The sequence below is a fragment of the Triplophysa dalaica genome, chromosome 15 (genome assembly GCF_015846415.1).
Source record: "Triplophysa dalaica isolate WHDGS20190420 chromosome 15, ASM1584641v1, whole genome shotgun sequence".
Taxonomy (NCBI): domain Eukaryota; kingdom Metazoa; phylum Chordata; class Actinopteri; order Cypriniformes; family Nemacheilidae; genus Triplophysa; species Triplophysa dalaica.
The window spans coordinates 19,551,377-19,570,593 of NC_079556.1; the positions used below are offsets into that span (position 1 = coordinate 19,551,377).

The 19,217-nt window shown below is 37.6% G+C and overlaps 1 protein-coding gene across 1 annotated transcript; it reads right to left on the reverse strand.

Annotated features, from left to right (window-relative positions):
• Positions 1-12,387: 12,387 nt before the first annotated feature.
• On the reverse strand, positions 12,388-18,847 carry nkx2.2a (NK2 homeobox 2a). Its single transcript, XM_056768271.1, has 3 exons — positions 18,810-18,847; positions 14,007-14,317; positions 12,388-13,474 (listed from the first exon to the last, which is right to left on the reverse strand). The coding sequence occupies exons 2-3, from the start codon at positions 14,260-14,262 to the stop codon at positions 12,924-12,926; spliced, it is 807 nt and encodes a 268-aa protein (XP_056624249.1). The 5' UTR covers positions 14,263-14,317; positions 18,810-18,847; the 3' UTR covers positions 12,388-12,923.
• Between the last annotated feature and the right edge of the window lie 370 nt (positions 18,848-19,217).

The following is a 19,217-nucleotide window of genomic DNA, read 5'->3' on the forward strand; positions in this document are numbered from 1 at the left end:
TGGATCCCTGTGTCGTCAAAGGGATCCTATTCATTTGTTGGCCATTCAAAAGCATGGCAAGGCGAAAGAGCCCCGCCCACGAGCGAGACCCACTTACCATCAAAATGATCTATAGGGAAGCGCGTTACTCTTGCCATGGTGAGGTTTAGGTGTGTCTGTTTGTTCACGGCATTCAGTTATGGATGTTATATAAACCGTGGATAAAATGCTGGCTTTGGAGATCGTTTGAAACTAGGGGTGTAATGATACACTGAGCTAACGATACGGAACACATCTCGATATTTTAACAAAATTTCAAAAATGAAACAAATTCAGATAAAATTTATTTCCAAAATGTTAGAAATCTCTATAACTTATTTTGTTGCACATACAGCTTTTTAACAGAATTTTAACATTTTAAGGTGTTACTGAAATTAGAATTAAGATCTGTGTCCATTTTGACATCAAATTTTGATTTAGTCATAGTCTTTTGACTTAAATGCAACTTAGTTTAAGTCATCCCAATTTATCATAGTTTTAGTCTATTTGTAGTCTACAAAATCTACATTATATTAGTCTACTGAAATCGTCATGGATTTACTCATTTAATTGGTGTAATTAAATGTTCCAAAGAAGCATTGAACGGTTTCGACATAATTTACTTTACCTTGGAATTAAATTAAACCAGGTCATTACCCTTTTTTCAGAAAAGTTGAGTAACTACTGGATATGCATTGTAATATTAGACCATGAACGACATGTACCAATTCATTCAGTCTCATTTTGACTCAATTGACTCGTTGTTCAGTGAAGGGCGTGTTCATTTTTTCCATTCAACCAATGAAACGCTCTAACAGAGCTCACGCTCAAGCGCTATTGGCTCGTGTCTGTCTTTGCTTGAGACGGTACTGAATGAGAAAGATCTTTCAAAAAGACATGTTACATAAAATGTATTACATTTCTTTAATCATGCAAATAACATACTTGTTTTTAAGCATGTCATTCGATCTTGTAATATACAGTAGGCATATATGACTCACTTCATCGCTTCTCTGATCCGAACAGCGCTGTTTTTTGGCTTACTTTGTTGCATATCAGGTTATGCAGCAGCTCGCGTTAGCGGATAAATTAACATGCCACTTAAAAACGTTTGTGCTGCCGAACGAGTAGAATTAAACATATCGTAAAAAACATTCCCATCTCTCTACGATGCGCATCGTTATGTTTGCATCGCGAAATATCGTAATACGAAGTATCGTTACACCCGTATTTGAAACGGTTAGATTCTGCGGTCCCAGTGCCAAAAGGAGCGGGTCATGTATGCGGTAAATCAAACTAATGGCACATTCGCACGGGATAAGAGACGCCTGTGATTTTTCTCAAATTTACTGAATTATTTCCTGGATGTGATTGCACATTTTGGAGTATAGTTTGTATAGTCTATTGTTGTGTTTAATGATATATGACCGTACCTGTCAGCATTTGAGACTCGCGATCTTCTGTCCGGTTCGCGATAACGGGTCTCAAATGCTGACAATGTTTAAAGCGTTTCCATGAAACATAAATACACGTGAGACTCCTGCTCAAACCGTTTAGGCAATGTTTGGAAATGACCAAGCAACCGAATTAATATCAAAACACTTCTAAACAGCCTCCATTATTCGCAGGAATAAACCTTGAAAAATTATTTTTGAGCCCGTCAAATCACAGAGATGCCGATTGGCACGGGACTAATATTATTATTACACAGGACCTCGGTGTTTGTTAAAATATGGTAGGTAATCTGTAGGGGAATTTTTTCTTTACAAATTACATTTGGTTGATTCGCACGTGATTCAGATCACAGACAATCTCTGGAATTGTTACAAATGACCAGAGGTCCCCAGGTAATACTAATCCTGTGCGAATAGGTCTTGAATCATAAATCTGTGCTTTGCTTAAAAATAAAAAAGTTAATGTAAAATCCTTCACTCCCCACTAGTCCCACCTAGCAGCTCATACTTTTCCGGAAATAATCGTACAGCTGTGTCTCTCTTTTATATATCTGATCAAACTAAATACTCTTCGAAGATATGATGTAGTAAATACTACTGTATAGGCATTTAAAATTATAATGAGATTGGCAGAAATTGTGTGTGATATGTCCTCAACTTCTGAAAGACCAACAGTACGTCCTTCGTGAAGTATATGTTTGCATGCTAAATTTAGCTAAATTGTCAAAACTGTTTTAAATCCAGTTGCTGTCAAGGGCGAGTATGCCAGACAGTCTGTACTTTAAAAGTTTTTTTGCTGATGCTGGACAGATGTAGTATAATCCCATATTCAGTTTGATTGTATTAAATCGTTTAACTGAGCTCTGATTTCAGATAGGCTACAGTTATATTTACAAAGAATCTCCGTGTCGTCTCTTACCACATAATTCACATTGTGAGATTTGAGTCATCCTCCCACTTAATACCATGCAATATATAATTAGGCCACTTTGGCATTTTGGTTGCTTCAATGGCTAGATTACATATTTAAAATTGGGTCCTTTCTCTGCTTTTCCTGTTGTAAACCCTATCATTCACGAGTCACATGATGCTGAATATCAGAAAAAGGCTGCGTTCAGCCCCGACAAAACCTTGCAAAACTTTGAACACTGTTGTGATGACGCAAGAGTTGAATTACGGCAGCTGAGAAGGCCATTATTTGTGTTCTTTTCGAAGAATTTTCGGAATCGGTATAAATGCATGTTGAATACTGTAAAATACATCTCTTCTAATATCTTCAACTGTTGCGTATACCAAGCTGTAGCAGACACATTTAAACAACTTTACTCGGAAACATTGTGTGAGCTGTTTCTTTAAAACTGCGTGGGTTATATACATGTTGCTGCTGATTCAACCAAAACGTTGCTCACCGGTTTCAGCTTGAACTCCTTTAATTTGATTGATCACCGCTTTGTTCGGTAAACGGTAACTCCCGCCTTCTGACATTTGATTGGCCAGTGGTCACCTCACACAGCACTTCGGCTTCTAGGAAGCCTTATCATTAGGTTTTAAAAGTGACGCAATGACAAGAAATTATATTAATTGCGCATCAAATACATATTGAAACTAAAGTAACGAGTCTGGTTTAAAAAATGCAAGAAGTAGAAAGTACAGATATTTGTGTAAAATGTAAAAAGTGAAAGTAAAATGTTTCTCAGAAAAAGAAATAGTGGAGTAGCCTACTGAAACCCGAAAAATCTATTTAAGTACAGAAATATTTGTACTTAGTTACTTCACATCTCTGTTATTTAATACAGTTATAAACCAATATAAAATTAATACAAATAAAATACAGTTGAAAGAAAAAGTATGTGAACCCTTTGGGCTTACTTGGATTTCTTCATAAATTGGTCATAAAATGTGTTCTGATCTTCATCTAAGTCACAACAATAGAGAAACACAGTCTGCTTAAACTAATATCGCACAAACATTATACGTTTTCATGTTTTTATTGAACACAACATGTAAACATTCATAGTGCAGGGTGGAAAAAGAATGTGAAACCCTAGGCTAATGACTTCTCCAAGAGCTAATTGGAGCCAAGAGTCAGCCAACCTGGGGTCCAATAAATGTGATGAGATTGGATGTGTTGATTAAAGCTGGCCTGTCCAATAAAAAACACACACCAGTTTTGAGTTTGCTGTTCTGAAGAAGCGTTGTCTGATGTGAACCATGCCTCGCACAAAAGAGCTCTCAAAAGACCTACGATCAAGAATTGTTGACTTACATAAAGCTGGAAAGGGCTACAAAAGTATATCTAAAAGCCTTGATGTCCATGTGTCCACGGTAAGACAGATTGTCTACAAATGGAGAAAGTTCAGCACTGTTGCTACACTCCCTAGGCGTGGTCGTCCTGTAAAGATGACTGCAAGAGCACAGCGCAGAATGCTCAATGAGGTGAAGAAGAATTCTAGAGTGTCAGCTAAACACTTACAGAAATCTCTGGCACATGCTAACATTTTTGTTGACAAATCTTCAATAAGGAAAACATTAAACAAGAATGGACTTCATGGGAGGACACCACGGAGGAAGCCACTGCTGTCCAAAAAAAACATTGCAGCACGTTTGAAGTTTGCAAAAGAGCACCTGGATGTTCCACAGCACTACTGGCAAAACATTCTGTGGACAGATGAAACCAAAATTGAGTTGTTTGGAAAGAACACACAACGCTATGTGTGGAGAACAAAAGGCACAGCACACCAACATCAAAACCTCATCCCAACTGTGAAATATGTTGGAGGGGGCATCATGGTTTGGGGCTGCTTTGCTGCCTCAGGCCCTGGATGGATTACTGTCATCGATGGAAAAATGAATTCCAAAGTTTATCAAGAAATTTTGCAGGAAAACCTAAGACCATCTGTCCGCCAACTGAAGCTTAACAGAGGATGGACGATGCAACAGGACAACGAACCAAAGCACAGAAGTAAATCAACAACAGAATGGCTTCAACAGAAGAAAATACGCCTTCTGGAGTGGCCCAGTCAGAGTCCTGACCTCAACCGGATTGAGATGCTGTGGCATGACCTCAAGAGAGCGATTCACACCAGACATCCCAAGAATTTTGCTGAACTGATACACTTTTGTAAAGAGGAATGGTCCAAAATTTCTCCTGACCGTTGTGCAGGTCTGATCTGCAACTATAGGAAACGTTTGGTTGAGGTTATTGCTGCCAAAGGAAGGTCAACCAGTTATTAAACCCAAAGGTTCACATACTTTTTCCACCCTGCACTATGAATGTTTACATGTTGTGTTCAATAAAAACATGAAAACGTATAATGTTTGTGCGGTATTAGTTTAAGCAGACTGTGTTTCTCTATTGTTGTGACTTAGATGAAGATCAGAACACATTTTATGACCAATTTATGAAGAAATCCAAGTAAGCCCAAAGGGTTCACATACTTTTTCTTTCAACTGTAAATGATAAATAGTTATTAGCGACTAGCCAGACCAATAAACAAACACAGAACAGAAGTTATCTTCAGGCCAGGTGCGTGAATCCAATGAAATCGTCTATAGTCTGACATCATTACAATTCTTAATCCACATCTATTCTGAGTATAGACAGTTTCAAGGTGACCAAATAAACGCACTTTTGCTTGCGCGCGTTCATGAACTTCCCTTAACTTCCGGTACACATTTTCAAACAATGGAGTGCCTGTAGTTTATTTCTGACAACAAGCAACAGAAATCGAGAACTACTTTTACTTGGCTAAACTTGTTTCTCCAATTTTTGAAATTACACTGTGATCCCAATTCCCAACCGCTAGATGCCTATATGACCATTGAGTGAGAACACAGTTTTAAATTATTAATTATCCTATCATTTTTCAAGATATCAGTGACATTACATAGTCTCACATCAGTCTCATCTGCATTTTATTATTATTTCTTATTTATTAACTTATTATTATTATTAGAAAAGGAGAGAGGAACAGTCAAAGAGAGGACTTTACCTGAACAGATGAGGTCAGGTTTGTATCATGTGATCCTGGTTGATGGTTCACTTTCAAATAGAGGTCAGTTTGAGCTGTCAAAACTAAATCTCTCACTTATTTAGTCATATTTGTTTGTTTTTACCAAGCAAGCATTGCATAAGCACAACACCATAGGTGTTACTTACATTTATGGTTTTTGTAGACGCTTTTTATCCAAAGTGACTTACAGTGAATTCAACATTCATAGCTTTAATCAGAATGTGTGACCCCTCGAAATGAACCCTTGACCTTTTAACAATGCTCTACCAGTTGAGCTGCAGGAACACTATTTGACAACGAGTTGTTATAACAACATTAACCATTGTGTGGTGTTCATATTTTTGTTACGCAGCCAGTCTTGGTGGGTCTAGTGGACCCGCTGCAGTTTTGGGCTTTTATTTCAACACAATCATTCACCTTATGTTGAAATAATTATAAGATATTTATTTTATTTATCCTAATGTTAAGATATTTGTTTTATTTATCCTAATTACAAGAAATCTAAACAGCATACATGATTAATATTTGCCCTGTACCTTTGTTAGATCACATTTATGAATTGAAGTCCTCCGCGTTTTTTTGCGGGAACGGCAGGGGCAGAAACAGAGAACTCACACTAACAAACCCTCTCAAATACTCTCTTGCACACAGAAAACACACTAACATACTGAAAGGAGGGCCAGACATAAAGAGGACACAATGAAGGTACACAGAACCTACAGTTTCCACATAATTTTATTGTATCCATTGGATTCTAACATCCTGTACTATATAATAAAAAAGGGTAGGGGGGTGTACATTATGCAGTCATTGAAAATGTGTCCTGATATATGTTCTACACAGAACATTAGCCAAGGCCAATGATTTTGAAATTTGAAAAAATACCTAAAGCTAAACTAAATGCTGTTATATTAAATTATTGTTGAAAAAAACTGTTCATCTTATAGCTAAAACAGCTGATGCAGTTCTGTGGAGATGGAATGTAATATGTGTTTCCTATCTTGCTTCAGAGAGAGTGTTACAAACGGACACTTCTGACACAGTAATGCCCCTACCTTTTAGAGGACTCTCTACAAGTGGTCTCGCCCTCAGTGTAAGTTGGTCATACAGTTATAAACATTCTAACGCATGAGCCGGCGTTTTACATCAGCAACACACACGTGTCGCATGCCCTCATGGACACTCATTGGCAGCGTGACATGGAAGACAGGAAATTGTTGAATGAACTTGTTATAATGTTCTATTGTGCACCAAAAGTATACTCGTAGATTCATAAATGTATGGTTGAGCCACTGTCACATGGACTATTTTAATGATATGGGGAAGTCAGAAGGCTCACTGACATCATCAAAACATTCTTAAACTTTTGGCCGGCGTTTTTATTCACTTACATTGCAGTATACCATATATTTGTTTCTGAGTATGTGCAATCCCTGGGACCGAACCTATGGCCTTGGTGTTGCACCTATATGTGACAATGTGCTTTCTTAGTTGCAGTAGATAAAACACATTTCAAGCAGCAATTGTTTATATATGTAATGTTCACATGAAACATGAAAAGAATCTTTTAAAGACTTATGATGGTTATGATGAGCAGGTGAGGTTTTAACACCGAATAAAGTTGTTTTCAAAAAATATGTTTTCAAGATCCAGTATATCAAATTTGATCATTCACACCAAGGATTCTGTTAACTGCCTCCCAAGGGAACATGGTGCTGTGAAAGAATATTGAAATACACATGTTTTATCCCTGCTAATATACATGTGAGATTTTCTGACAAAGCATACAAACAGTGTTTGACAAACAGCAAAGAAAACCTTTCCAGACTTTGAGAGACTTTTGTCTTTAAAGTTACTTTAGAACAATGCCGTGACATCAGCTGCATGGGGTAATAAATCCTCATTTATCTGTTCTGTAACGTTAAATGCCTTTATAGGGTTATCATTAATGATAACATTGGTCTGTTTGTAAAGTTGCTGAAGATCCTGAGTATTCTGTCATCATTTAATCACACTCAAATTGTTCCAAACCTGCGTAAATGTCTTTGTTATGTGTAACAAAAAGTATATATTTTAAAGAACGTGCAATTCTTAACAGTTACTACCATAGTAAAAAAATGTCCTACTCTAGTCAGTAGTGACGCAAAACTGTTTGGTTTCAAAGTTCCTTCAAATTATTTTGTGTGTGTGTTTAATCAGAACAACAATTTATCCAAGTTTGGAACAACTAGATGGTGAGACAGAATTATCATTTTTGGGTGAACAAAGTATAAATTTATCTTCCTAATTTGAGATATTTTTCTAATTGGATTTTAACTCTAATTAAGAGTTCATGCAACATGAACCCAACTCTTTCATCTAATTTATTTTGATCTCTTTATCCCTTTTATAAGTAAATCTATGGAAATTCATAACTATTTTTCAATGTGTCCAATTTGTACTCCACAATTCCGATTATGCTGGCTACGATCTGCTTTTGCGTTTCAGGAGCAGGATTACGATTCACATCATTCAAAATTCATATGAATGAGCCACATTTTATACATTTTATATCAATCGGGCAATTAAGGGGAAACATCCGAAAGAATATCAACAAAACTAAATACCACTGATCATGTGTTATAAGAATAGTCTAGATTAGAATGTTTTTGCCATGCAGTGTCCAAATTTCAAAAATCTTGTATTGTGACCTGAAAGAATGAATCTAAGTCATGTATGGCTATAAAATAAGGCAAACTTACCATTGAAAATGCAACCACATGATGTAATGTTATACATTGTAATATAATACATATAAATATGTAGTGTTCATTTAAAATCTGTATAATATTTCCTGATAAATTTAGAGAATTACATTAGAAATGTGAAGACATATCTCTTCTCTGATCACAGGATGTAGGGTCAGTTCCAAGTACTGTAAACACATCTCCCAATGGATGATCCCACCCGTTTAATCAAGCTTAATACAGTCTTGCATATGCATAAACAACATAAACAACACTCAAAATGCTGGATGTGTAACTAAGACTCAGTGATTTGTAGTGAACTTAACTGCTCATACTATCGACCTGTGAAGCGTTCATGTTCACTTAAGCTGTTAGGAGCATTCTGCCATTGTGTGATGGACCAAGTCTGGATCGTCCTTTGGTAAAGATGCCGTACTAGAGACAGGTCAAGTACTAAGATGAGTCAAGTCGACTAGTAATGACATTGTTTGATTAAATCAGCCTTTTCAATGCATCATTCATCGACTAAATGTAGGCCTACCTGTGGAATGCTGGCAAATGAAATTACTCGGGTGGAAAATATTATACCTTATTTCATAAGTTGTTTATATATTATATAGTATAAGACAAAGTTATGTTAAGACATTAAAATCAAAGTCAATGAATGTCATTTTTTATATCTTTTTTTGTGGGATGCCTTGCTTGAAAACTTTGCATTATCATACAAAAACATTTTGTATGCTCTTTCCATATTTGAAAAATGATGGTTTACTTTCCATTAATTGCATTTTCTATTTTATTATTTATCCTCTTTAGAAATAATGAAACACTATAGAGACCTTAATACGAAAAAGGGAACAAGAGACATTAGATGTGTGATTCGTATGCACATTTTTCTTTAAACACTTTAAAACAGTTTTAATAATGGATGAATTGCTTTTTGGCCTCTTTTAATTACTTTTACTTTCACCAGCAGTTGCCATTTTAGTTTGCTTTTATTGTAGTGTATTGGTTTTACCCTGTTGTAAGGCACTATACAACCCATTGTGGTTAAGCATGCAAGTGATTGTATGTTACATATTTGTAAAAGTAAATGACTCAATAAAAGAAAACATAAAAATAAGTAATATGTGTATTTAAGAAACTGAAATTACAGACATGTAACGGACTACTTGTAAATTTAAAGAAAATTTGACACATCTTGAAATATAATCTTAATATCTGTAATCATCTGTAAAAAACGTTTTTGTTACGGATAAAGGGGGATAAATAGCTGTAAGCCTAGGTGGTAATGCATTGACAGAAGTAGGATATTCGGTGACTTTAACAACAGCGGAATTGTTTAGTTTGTGCTTTTTTATGTGTGGACCAATTGCGCCTCCCTGCGGATAATCTCATCTCGTGAATCCCACAACACTCCTCATTTTATCTAAAAACCTCAATAAAAATAATTAAAATCATTATTAAATTGCATGTAAAACCACTTAAAATCACAAGATTAATCGAAAGTAGTATTTATGTGTTTTTTGACAATGGTATTAATATGGCAATTGGCTACCTGTCATTGTCGTTTACTGAGTGAAATACACCGCAACTGGATTCAACAAGAGTCAATGTATCTTTCAACGGTCTATGTCGCCATCTTGTGGTAAATATTTGATTTTTTAGGATAGATTTAATTAATTCAGTCAAAAACGCACACTCTTTACAAGAAGATCGAGATGGTGGGTGAGTCTAATCTGTATCTTCCACTGGAAATAAAATACCAAATTAAATGTTAGTCATGCTTATAGAAACCCCTCACCTGGAAATGTGGGTGATGGAAAATGATTCAAGTTGAGGTTCAAATGGTAACAGATCCATTGACATCCATGAACACACTTCCTGAAATATTCCATTTGAAGGCGTGAAAGGGTTATTATACAAGCGTTAACTTCCGCACAGCTGAAATTGTTTATATGACTCCTCTGTGACTCTTCATATTTTTGACGAAATCCTCTGTAACCGAGACTAATTCCAGATAACCATCTTTCAGCGCATCATTTTTGCACAGAAATGTTATTTCACAGATAGGGAACATATTACGCGCGCTCAGCATGATGGCTTTGACATTTTGCCACACCTGTTTCAATTATTTTTTTCCTCAGTTTTAAAGAATGCTTGAGGGAATAATATAAGAATTATAATGAATAAAAATGTAGTATTTAATACTGCACCACAAAAAATACATGACGCACTGCGTAATTTAGCATTAACTGCATTAACTGCAAGATAGATAGATGTTCGTCGAAAGGCAGAGAAAGATATTTCACTGCTGAAAGACGTACCACTTTGCAGAGTTTTGCCGTTGTAACGCAAGAGAGAGACTTTACAGAACAGACAATAATCGCCGCCTTTCAACGTCCAGAGAAGAGGGGAGTGTGTGAGAGGGTTAAAGGAATGAGAGAACTGTTGTTAGCACTGCTATATCAATGAAGAAGGACTCCCTGTTATCTGTGAATGGCTTTGCCTTCTCTTCCAGAATAGATATAGCACGAATTTTTAATTCGTTTTTCTTTGAGAGACAACAATGCTGCGTTTGAAAGCGGGACACAATTTGGGTTTTGTGAGGGATTCCTTTCTCCTCTTCTGGGCCCAGCTGTCCATATGGAATACAACGTGTACGACAAGCACCACAATGGCACCAACTGACAGGCGCCACAAAAAAACCAAGGATATATCTCCCTGACTCAGGGATGCACTGGTCCAGATAAAGGAACTTAATAGCGCCAAGAAACTCGGACTCTCTCTCTCCACTCCCCCTGTTAATATGCACGCCTCTAACATTCTCATCAACCGACCCTTAGCTTTTGTTGGCTTTTTGTGTCATGTACTGTATATTGTAAGACTATAGACTGTTTAAAAGTGCCTCGCCGCATTGTTGACCATCGCCCCTCTGCACAACTGTGCGCTGGCGATTTCCATTAACGTGCTTTGATGCAGCTCAGAGAATCACAGAAAACAATTCAATCGAAATATAGTTTAAAAAAAGTTTAGGATTTTCCAGTAGCATTTCTGACATTATGGAAAAGCAAAGCGCATTTGCTTTTTACGCTACAAACGAGTAGCCGACAACAGGTGCAAAGACAAATAAGTAGTTTTCAATCGTTCTTCTGTTTGCGAAAAAAACAGCTAGGCCTATGCATCGGAAAACAAAAAGGTTATAATTCACAATCTTTAACAAAAATCAAACACTTACGAAAATCACACATTGATAAAAAAAGCAAGAAGTGCATGGCGAAAAAATACCTTCAATTATATCTGTTAATAACTGGCACAGGATTTGTTTATTTAAAACGGGGGTTGCCCTAACCTCTGCATTTAAAAGCGATTTTAAAGACCAACTATTTCGGATTAAGCAACGAAGCCCAGAAACCGATTTATAAATACGATACTCCTCAATGGGAATGAAACCAAAGAAGACCCGTGTTTGCCTGTTGAATTGTCTAAAAAAGTATTGGCCTACATTGTATTTTTACCAAAAAAATATATTATTTTTTATTTTTATCAATCAAAATTGAAGTGTAAAAATATAGTTTATATGTAGTCCTACGGCCGGAGTGTTTATTAATCCAATTTGCCATTGACTTTACAGACGCGCGCGGTTTTAGATATTGTTTTACATTGAGAATTACAGGAGATTACGATAACATACGTTTCTCACGTGTGTTTTCGCTCTTAAATGTGCCATTTTAACACCCGAAATGTCAGCCATGGTGTTTGAAAGGGAGAGTGGGTTTGAATGAAAAGCTGCTTAGCTGAAGAAGCCCTCTTATATTAAGTGAGTGGATTTTTACCCCCATTTCACAAATGACTTTAGCCTTCTTATTGCTGAAGTGTTCATACGGATAAACTTGGAAAATTGAAGTAATAATGTGTCAAATGTAAAGATGGAAGGTGAGTACGTTTGTGCAAATTAAAAAATCAGCTAATAAAAATTGTTATTTGATTTATTTATTTTTCGGTCAGATATATATAAAAAAAAATTGTCGTTGTGAGATGGAGCGAAGAAACGATTTATATTTTGCAACTAATTCCGAAAGCACTGAAACCAAACGCAAAGCAAAACGGAATTTCTGAAACACATCATTTTATTAAAAGTTTTAATAAAAAGAATTGGGTAATTCCCTCGTCGCCGAGCGCTCTTACTGAAATTTCAACGAGGGATATTTATCGACCATCGATGTTCCATTTGATCCCTAAATATCGTGAATATTTAGGCTGTAGCTTATACTGAATCGCCAAACATAATATTGCAAACAGGTATCACAAAATATATACATAGAAAACAAAGCAATGAAATAAGCTAAAGGTTGCCAATGTTTATTCATGGCCATAAATATATTCGGTCCATCGCAAAAAGAAAGAAATAAAACTTTCTATAATCATAAAGTGGTTCTTGCACGTGCTTTAAACACGAAAGACAAAAGGAAAACATTTCTACAACACACAAACATACTTTACAAAATTTCACAAGAGCTTTAACATTCGTGAATTCGGGGTGATGCTTGACCCGGTTTTCTTAACGAAAACATGTAAACATGGCGCACACGTCAATCCCCCAAAAAGAAACCGGTGAGAACGGGTCAAGCTGCAAAAATAAAAAAAGTCTTGCGCTTTTTTGTTTGGAAAGATCCCTAGCGCGGTCTCTGATACAGTCAGTCGGTATTTGTTCACCAAGTCCACTGTTGCGTTTGAACCAAGTGTGCTGTGGGAAACTGCGGTGTGGTGGCGGCGCTGTAATGCGCGTTATATTGCATGTGCTGGAGAGACTGAGCGCTGTATGCCGAGAACGGAATTCCAGCCTGAAAAGTGGCTGCAAAGTCCTGAGCTTTTAGCGTGTGGCAGGGTTTGCCATCTCTGACTAACACAGGCACGGCCACCCGCCTAGGTGAAGGGAGATGGGTCACTTCCATACCTTTCTCGGCCCGGGCTCGCTTCATTTTGTACCGGTGGTTCTGGAACCAGATTTTCACTTGGGTCGGTGTCAGGCGGATCAAACTGGCGAGATGCTCCCTCTCCGGCGCGGACAGATATCTCTGTTGCCTAAACCGGCGCTCGAGTTCGTAAGTTTGCGCCTTGGAGAAGAGCACCCTCCTTTTGCGCTTCTTACCAGAGTCACTGCCGTTGCTTGAAGTTTCCTTGTCGTTGTCCGGCGATTCGTCCGCTGAAGGTTCCGGAGATTTTGCGGACGAGTCTTGAGAGCTTGCTGATAAACCGTGCACTGGCGAAAACAAACAAAAATATTAACATTTAAATACAACGACATCGATTGAATTCCATTTACGCGCCAAGTTATTAAAAGTAATTGTAATTTGCAAATGTGTTACGTTTACTTATAAAACAAAAAGAGTTGGCTCAGATTATATAAATTAAAATATAATTAAAACAAAGAAAATACGTTAGTAATTTATTAGAATTACCATTTTAATATTATCATCCAAGCTGTAATTCAAACTAAGGAAATTCGCAAAAATGCATACAAAATACATTTTCGTGTTCCATTCAACATTTAGAACAAAGAACCTAGAAACTAGCTTGTCATTTTTTTGCGAATAATAAAGCGTGGTGAACTAATTTAAATAGTTAAGCAAACACATAATAGGTTACGCCTTAAAACAAGAGCAACAGTTTAGGCTAAATATGCAAAAGAGTCCAGACCACGATAAAAATATGTTATTATGCAATTTCAACTGTGCACAAAACAAAAAACAAAAAAAGTTGTTCAACTTGTTAAGTGTTGATGGATGACTTACAGGAGTATTGAATGCTGTCCGTAGTTGCGAGCCATCTGGTGTAAGGATTGTCGCTGTTGGCGTAGAAGGGATTCTTTAAAGGCAGATTTTGAACGTTCTCCAAAGGACTTTGCACTAACACTCCAGGCGTTTTGGTCGCCTCCGAACCCTCCGTATCTTCCTCGGTCCCGGTGATAGATCCTTCCTCGTCGTTGGTGTCAGGGAGGTCCAAAATGTCCTTCACCGAAAAGCCCGTCTTTGTGTTGGTCAACGACATGTTTTAACGACAGGGATGCGAGGCAGTGAAGTTGCTGCACCAGTTTGCCAATCCTCTGCTCGGAGACACAAAAACACAGATGAGACTGGGTGAATGCAAGATCGATGCCGTTTCAGCGCGAAGTAACGTGAAGTCGACGCATGAGTTCGCTCGGTCGATCACCGGCGCATGGAAAAAAAGTGGCGGAGAAATCGCTTCTCTAAGTCCAGGAAGAATGCCAAAGTGACTGAAGTGCTCTATCTAGCTCATGGATATTGCGCTACCGCTGAGTGTTAGGGGGGAATAAGCCATTACCAGACTGATCAGTCCATATAAGGTTGGTCTCAACACATGAACCTGCAGTGAAAAAGCATTAAAAACGAAAAAGGTTGGCCACGTGTGGGCGGGTCTTGGGAGTCAAGTGGATGAAGACAGTGTTTGCCGATGTGAAATTGTGGGTTTTGGGGAGATCCTAGCCTATACCATTGGTGCTTCAGAACATGATGAGTGGTATAACGTGTCAATTAATTACAAAGACGGGGAGGGCCTTTTTACACCCTATTTACATACAAAGAACCTCCAAGTAGCTTTATACACAGATCATAGGCCTTTTCTGGACAAAACCTATGAATAAAATATTCCTCTCGTCTTCGTAAAGTAGCCTATACGCAAGGACGTGGACGAATTAAGGACTGATGGTGCTGTTTGGACTTTGATTTCGGAAGGATCTCTCATTGTCTCGAGGAATAAACAAATGTTTCTTCGAGAAGCAACCAAATCGCCTCTTGTGGCAACAGACTAATTTATGTAGGTCAATATTTTGCTTCGGGATTAAGGACAAGGGTTGTTCACTGGACGCGATTGAGTCATCAAAAAAAACCGATCATTTTAATAATGATAATTATTTTGTTTTTATTATTATTGTTTGATCATTGTTACGTAGATTTTTAAATAATTGTTACGGGTTTTATTATTTCTATAACATATTTTTATTTATTTATTTTATTACTAACAATAAATTGTATTTTTGTCATAGTGTATAAAAATTGTAAATATTGAGTGGATAAACATCATACTGTTGAAATTATTTTAAAACGACAAACTTGTTTTCTTTTCCAATGCTTTTTCCTTGCGCTGCATTGCAGGAAAAAAACGCATTTTTGGTGTATTTTTTCCCTTTTGGTTTTCAACCCTCTGTCCTATCTTTTCTCTTTTTGCCTCTGTGCCTATCTAGTATGTGATGTGGGTGACAATGTTGCACGTTTCTAGCCAGTCCTCAGCTCATCCTGGGTGGTCGAACCCGGGCAAACACAAATACAAACCGATTGCTAAGCTGCAGACAATGGGGGAAATGTAGACAAATGTCCGGCTCCTGTTGGAAGCCTTTGTCCAGCCGTAGTTTTTGCATTTATTTAAGGGCCAAAATAATAGATGATTGACGCCCCTGTACAATACGTTCTAACTGTTTGGAATAAATCTGAGGTTGTTCCTAGTTGTCATGGCATTCACTGCATTCAATGGACTATCTCTTCATTCATTTCTGTACCCCTTCACAATATCAAGGAAAGTCCTTCATCTCTCTCTCTCTCTCTCTCTCTCTCTCTCTCACACACACACACACACACTCACACAAAACCTGCATACACCATATTTTCCTCTGTCTCACACTTGAATGAAGACTGGTCAAAAGTTGGGTACCAATTGCCAAACACAAAACATTAAATTGTTTATTTTATATTGTGATGCTAATATGCAGTTGATATCGACAATTTGCAATTTTAAGTGAAATTTCTAAGAAGGTCTTGAAATGAAAGTTATATTTTAAAACGGGTAATTGTATCATGAATGCACCGAATATTTGCTCACCAGCATATTTCTCATCCATATGGTATGTTCTGTAATAAGTTACCTGATAGGTAAATACTCCACTCTTCCAATTAATCATGCAACGACAGAGGGATCAGACAATGAGAGCATTGAACTGGACTGGGTCGAACAGTGACCGCTTTTCGCAAGGCCATTCCCGCAGCTTTCCCGTGCACCAGACACTAAACAAATCATTGTAATGAAAGGATAAATCACGACAACCTTACATATTAACACTTCACGCCAATTCAATCAATTCAAAATTAACAGTTGCATAATGCCTTTAAATTCGGTATTAATTCAGTCGATTATCAACTTTTTCACAATAAAATTGCGCACTGCCGATAACATTGGTAAGGGAAATAAACTACGAATTCATAAGCCAGTCTGATGCGTTCCCACGCAACAATCGATGGCAGAGCTCGTGGTTAGTCAGTGGCCAGTGGCTTGTGGATGTGTTTGAACAATTCAAGCGAGGAGTTCGACAAGAAGTAAACGCGCACAGGCTGAGTGGCTATACTTCACTTCAAGAGCCATTTCCTTCTGTTTACCTGTTTACTTTTGCAGGAAGCTCAAACAGATCTTACATTTACACTGAAAACTGGAGCCACACTCTCTGACTGCGCGTATTCTGGTGAATTTAGCAAGTGTAAATCCACATGAGCACTTGAGTTTCCCTCATGAGCACTAGTGTCAGGATGGTACGAGTGGATGAGAAAAGGCTGTAGGATTAGTGAGCACTAAAAAATGGAAGCAACACAGGACAGCATATACGCTAATAAATATAACAAGGTAACGGAAGAACAATAATAATAATAATAAATTGCATCAATTAAATCAAGAGTAACAATAACTGCAATATTAATCATATTTATACAAAAAAGGGACAACAAAAAGCAAGTTATACATTATATCAAACACCCTGTGCAATTTTGAAACAATAGAGTCGAATGTTTCCGTCCGTGAACTATAGACAAAATGTTAATATTAACTCCAAGAATTTTTTAGGAAGACAAACGCATGCGTTTCCGTGTCATTAAAACACAAGAAATAGATAGAAAGATGATTTTCGTAAAATCTGACATGCTTTTAAAACAATAAAAATAGCCATATTTTTTAATTGTCAAGAAACCATATGTATACTTTACAGATTTTCTCACAATGAAATGTTTAATAGGAAAAAGGAAGATGTAATTAAATGTCAATTAATTAAATCTCTAAAAAACTGTGGCATCGTTTGTTAATACCGCGCAAAATACAATATCTTTGTATGCTTTATTAAAGGAAAATCCTTCAGCTAATGCTTGCCTGAAGGCCAAGGGGAAAATATATAATAACGTTGATCATTTCTGGCTTTAATCGACGAATTTCAGCGTGTTCCAGTGCCTTGGGCGAGCAGTTAAGCTTTGATAAATGCAACCCTGTTTCCCTGTAGCTGTTCATGACAAATGTATAAACAGACAAGAGATTTCCCTCCTCTCCCCTGTGATTAAAAGGCCATAAGAGCGAAATGTTAGAATAAAAAATAAGTCTGGTGGTCTGTGTGACATAAGCTACTGCCCCGGGAAAATGGCCTGAGGCACGGCTCGTTTGGAGTTGCTCCGGTTGCCTGCGCTCCCGGGCGAACTATGCGCCTTTATTCGTTTCATAGCCTCTAATGATTAAACATGTCACAACGAGATTAACACGGTGCCTATGGCCCAGGGACATGCCTTTATTTGTTTAACCACCGGTTTATTTGTAACGGTGAATTTCATGGCGCATAGTCCCGAATTCACCATGGCACCTTTATCTGCGTACCCAAAACAAATTGGTTTGAGGATTATCATTTTAATCACGTCTATTCTCCATATCTTAATACCCACTGGGAATTTTTCCTGTATGTTTGTAAATTAATTATGGATTAATTGAAATAAACTGTCTCCACTTCGCATGCATATTTAGAAATGTTGCGTATTTCATAGCGGAATTTCGTTCATTCACACCTATAAATGATAGTGGCATGCAGTCAGATGTTTTACACAGAGGGTGATGATTGTGGATAGGGGCACCGATGAGATATTTTTGATACTCGGGCGAACTCTACCGGTGCGAACGCGTATCGCATATAAACGGCGTTTTTCTGGGCTAATGCGACACTGAAACACTTTTTTTCGACTTCGTGTGATGCCAATAAACACAATCGAAAATTAAAATTATTATACCTTTACTTTGTAAGGGATTATCCCAAACGAATGTAAATGATCATAGAAACAGCATAAAGGGAGTACAAAAAATAAGAAGAATATTAGCCTATAATCAATATTATAATGCTAGCTTTACATTGTCATTATAGCTATTATAATATTTGCTTACGAAACGTTAGGAGATTGCGAGTTAAATCGGTCATTAATACTTTTCACTCTAAAAGATGGCGATTTAAAAATAAAAGGAAATATTTAACGAGATTTAACAGCCAGTGATCGTACAATTTTAATGTAACAACATAGCCTTCCAAGACATTATTTCCTTTAGAGGAGGTCTTTGGGTTGATTGCATTGCACCAAACATTACAAAAATCCTCTTTAATAGCTTTTGTGAGTACACTCGCGTGCGCCCGCACGAGCGAACACACACACATCCGCACGCGCCCACGCACAGTCTTTGCGCACCTAGCCAGCGCACCGTTGCGGAGAGGTCGAGTGATAGTAATAAATGCTCACCTGGCGGCTGACGGAAGAGGGTAAGTGGTGCGGCTCGCGTTAAGACACCGCTGCAGTTAATGAAATATCTCCAAATGAAAGTCAGGAGCGCACGCACCGATAAGCCTGATGCGCTTTATATACCCGGAGAGCAAGCACTCCTCTTCTGATACTGTCCAAGTGCGTTTGCATAGCTGGCCAAGTGCTTCTGCCCTGGCTGTGCTGCTAACATCGCACGATGTTTGTTTTCCCCCAGCAGTGACGTGTGACAAAATATTGGCCATATGTTCATCGGCAATAAATTGGTCATGAGAGCAAACACGGTTGCCTCATAAGAGCGCTTTTAGCTCGTGCGTCTGTACCTATTCATGCTTCTATCGACCAAAGTGCTATATTGGCACCTTAGGTTTTTTGCTCAAAGCTGTTTAT

Coding starts and splice junctions, on each gene's coding strand:
- nkx2.2a (XM_056768271.1), bottom strand. CDS start 14,262: ATGTCGTTGACCAACACAAAGACGGGCTTTTCGGTGAAGGACATTTTG. Junction 13,475..14,006: donor GGACAGCATTCAATACTCCT/GTAAGTCATCCA, acceptor TGTTTTCGCCAG/TGCACGGTTTATCAGCAAGC.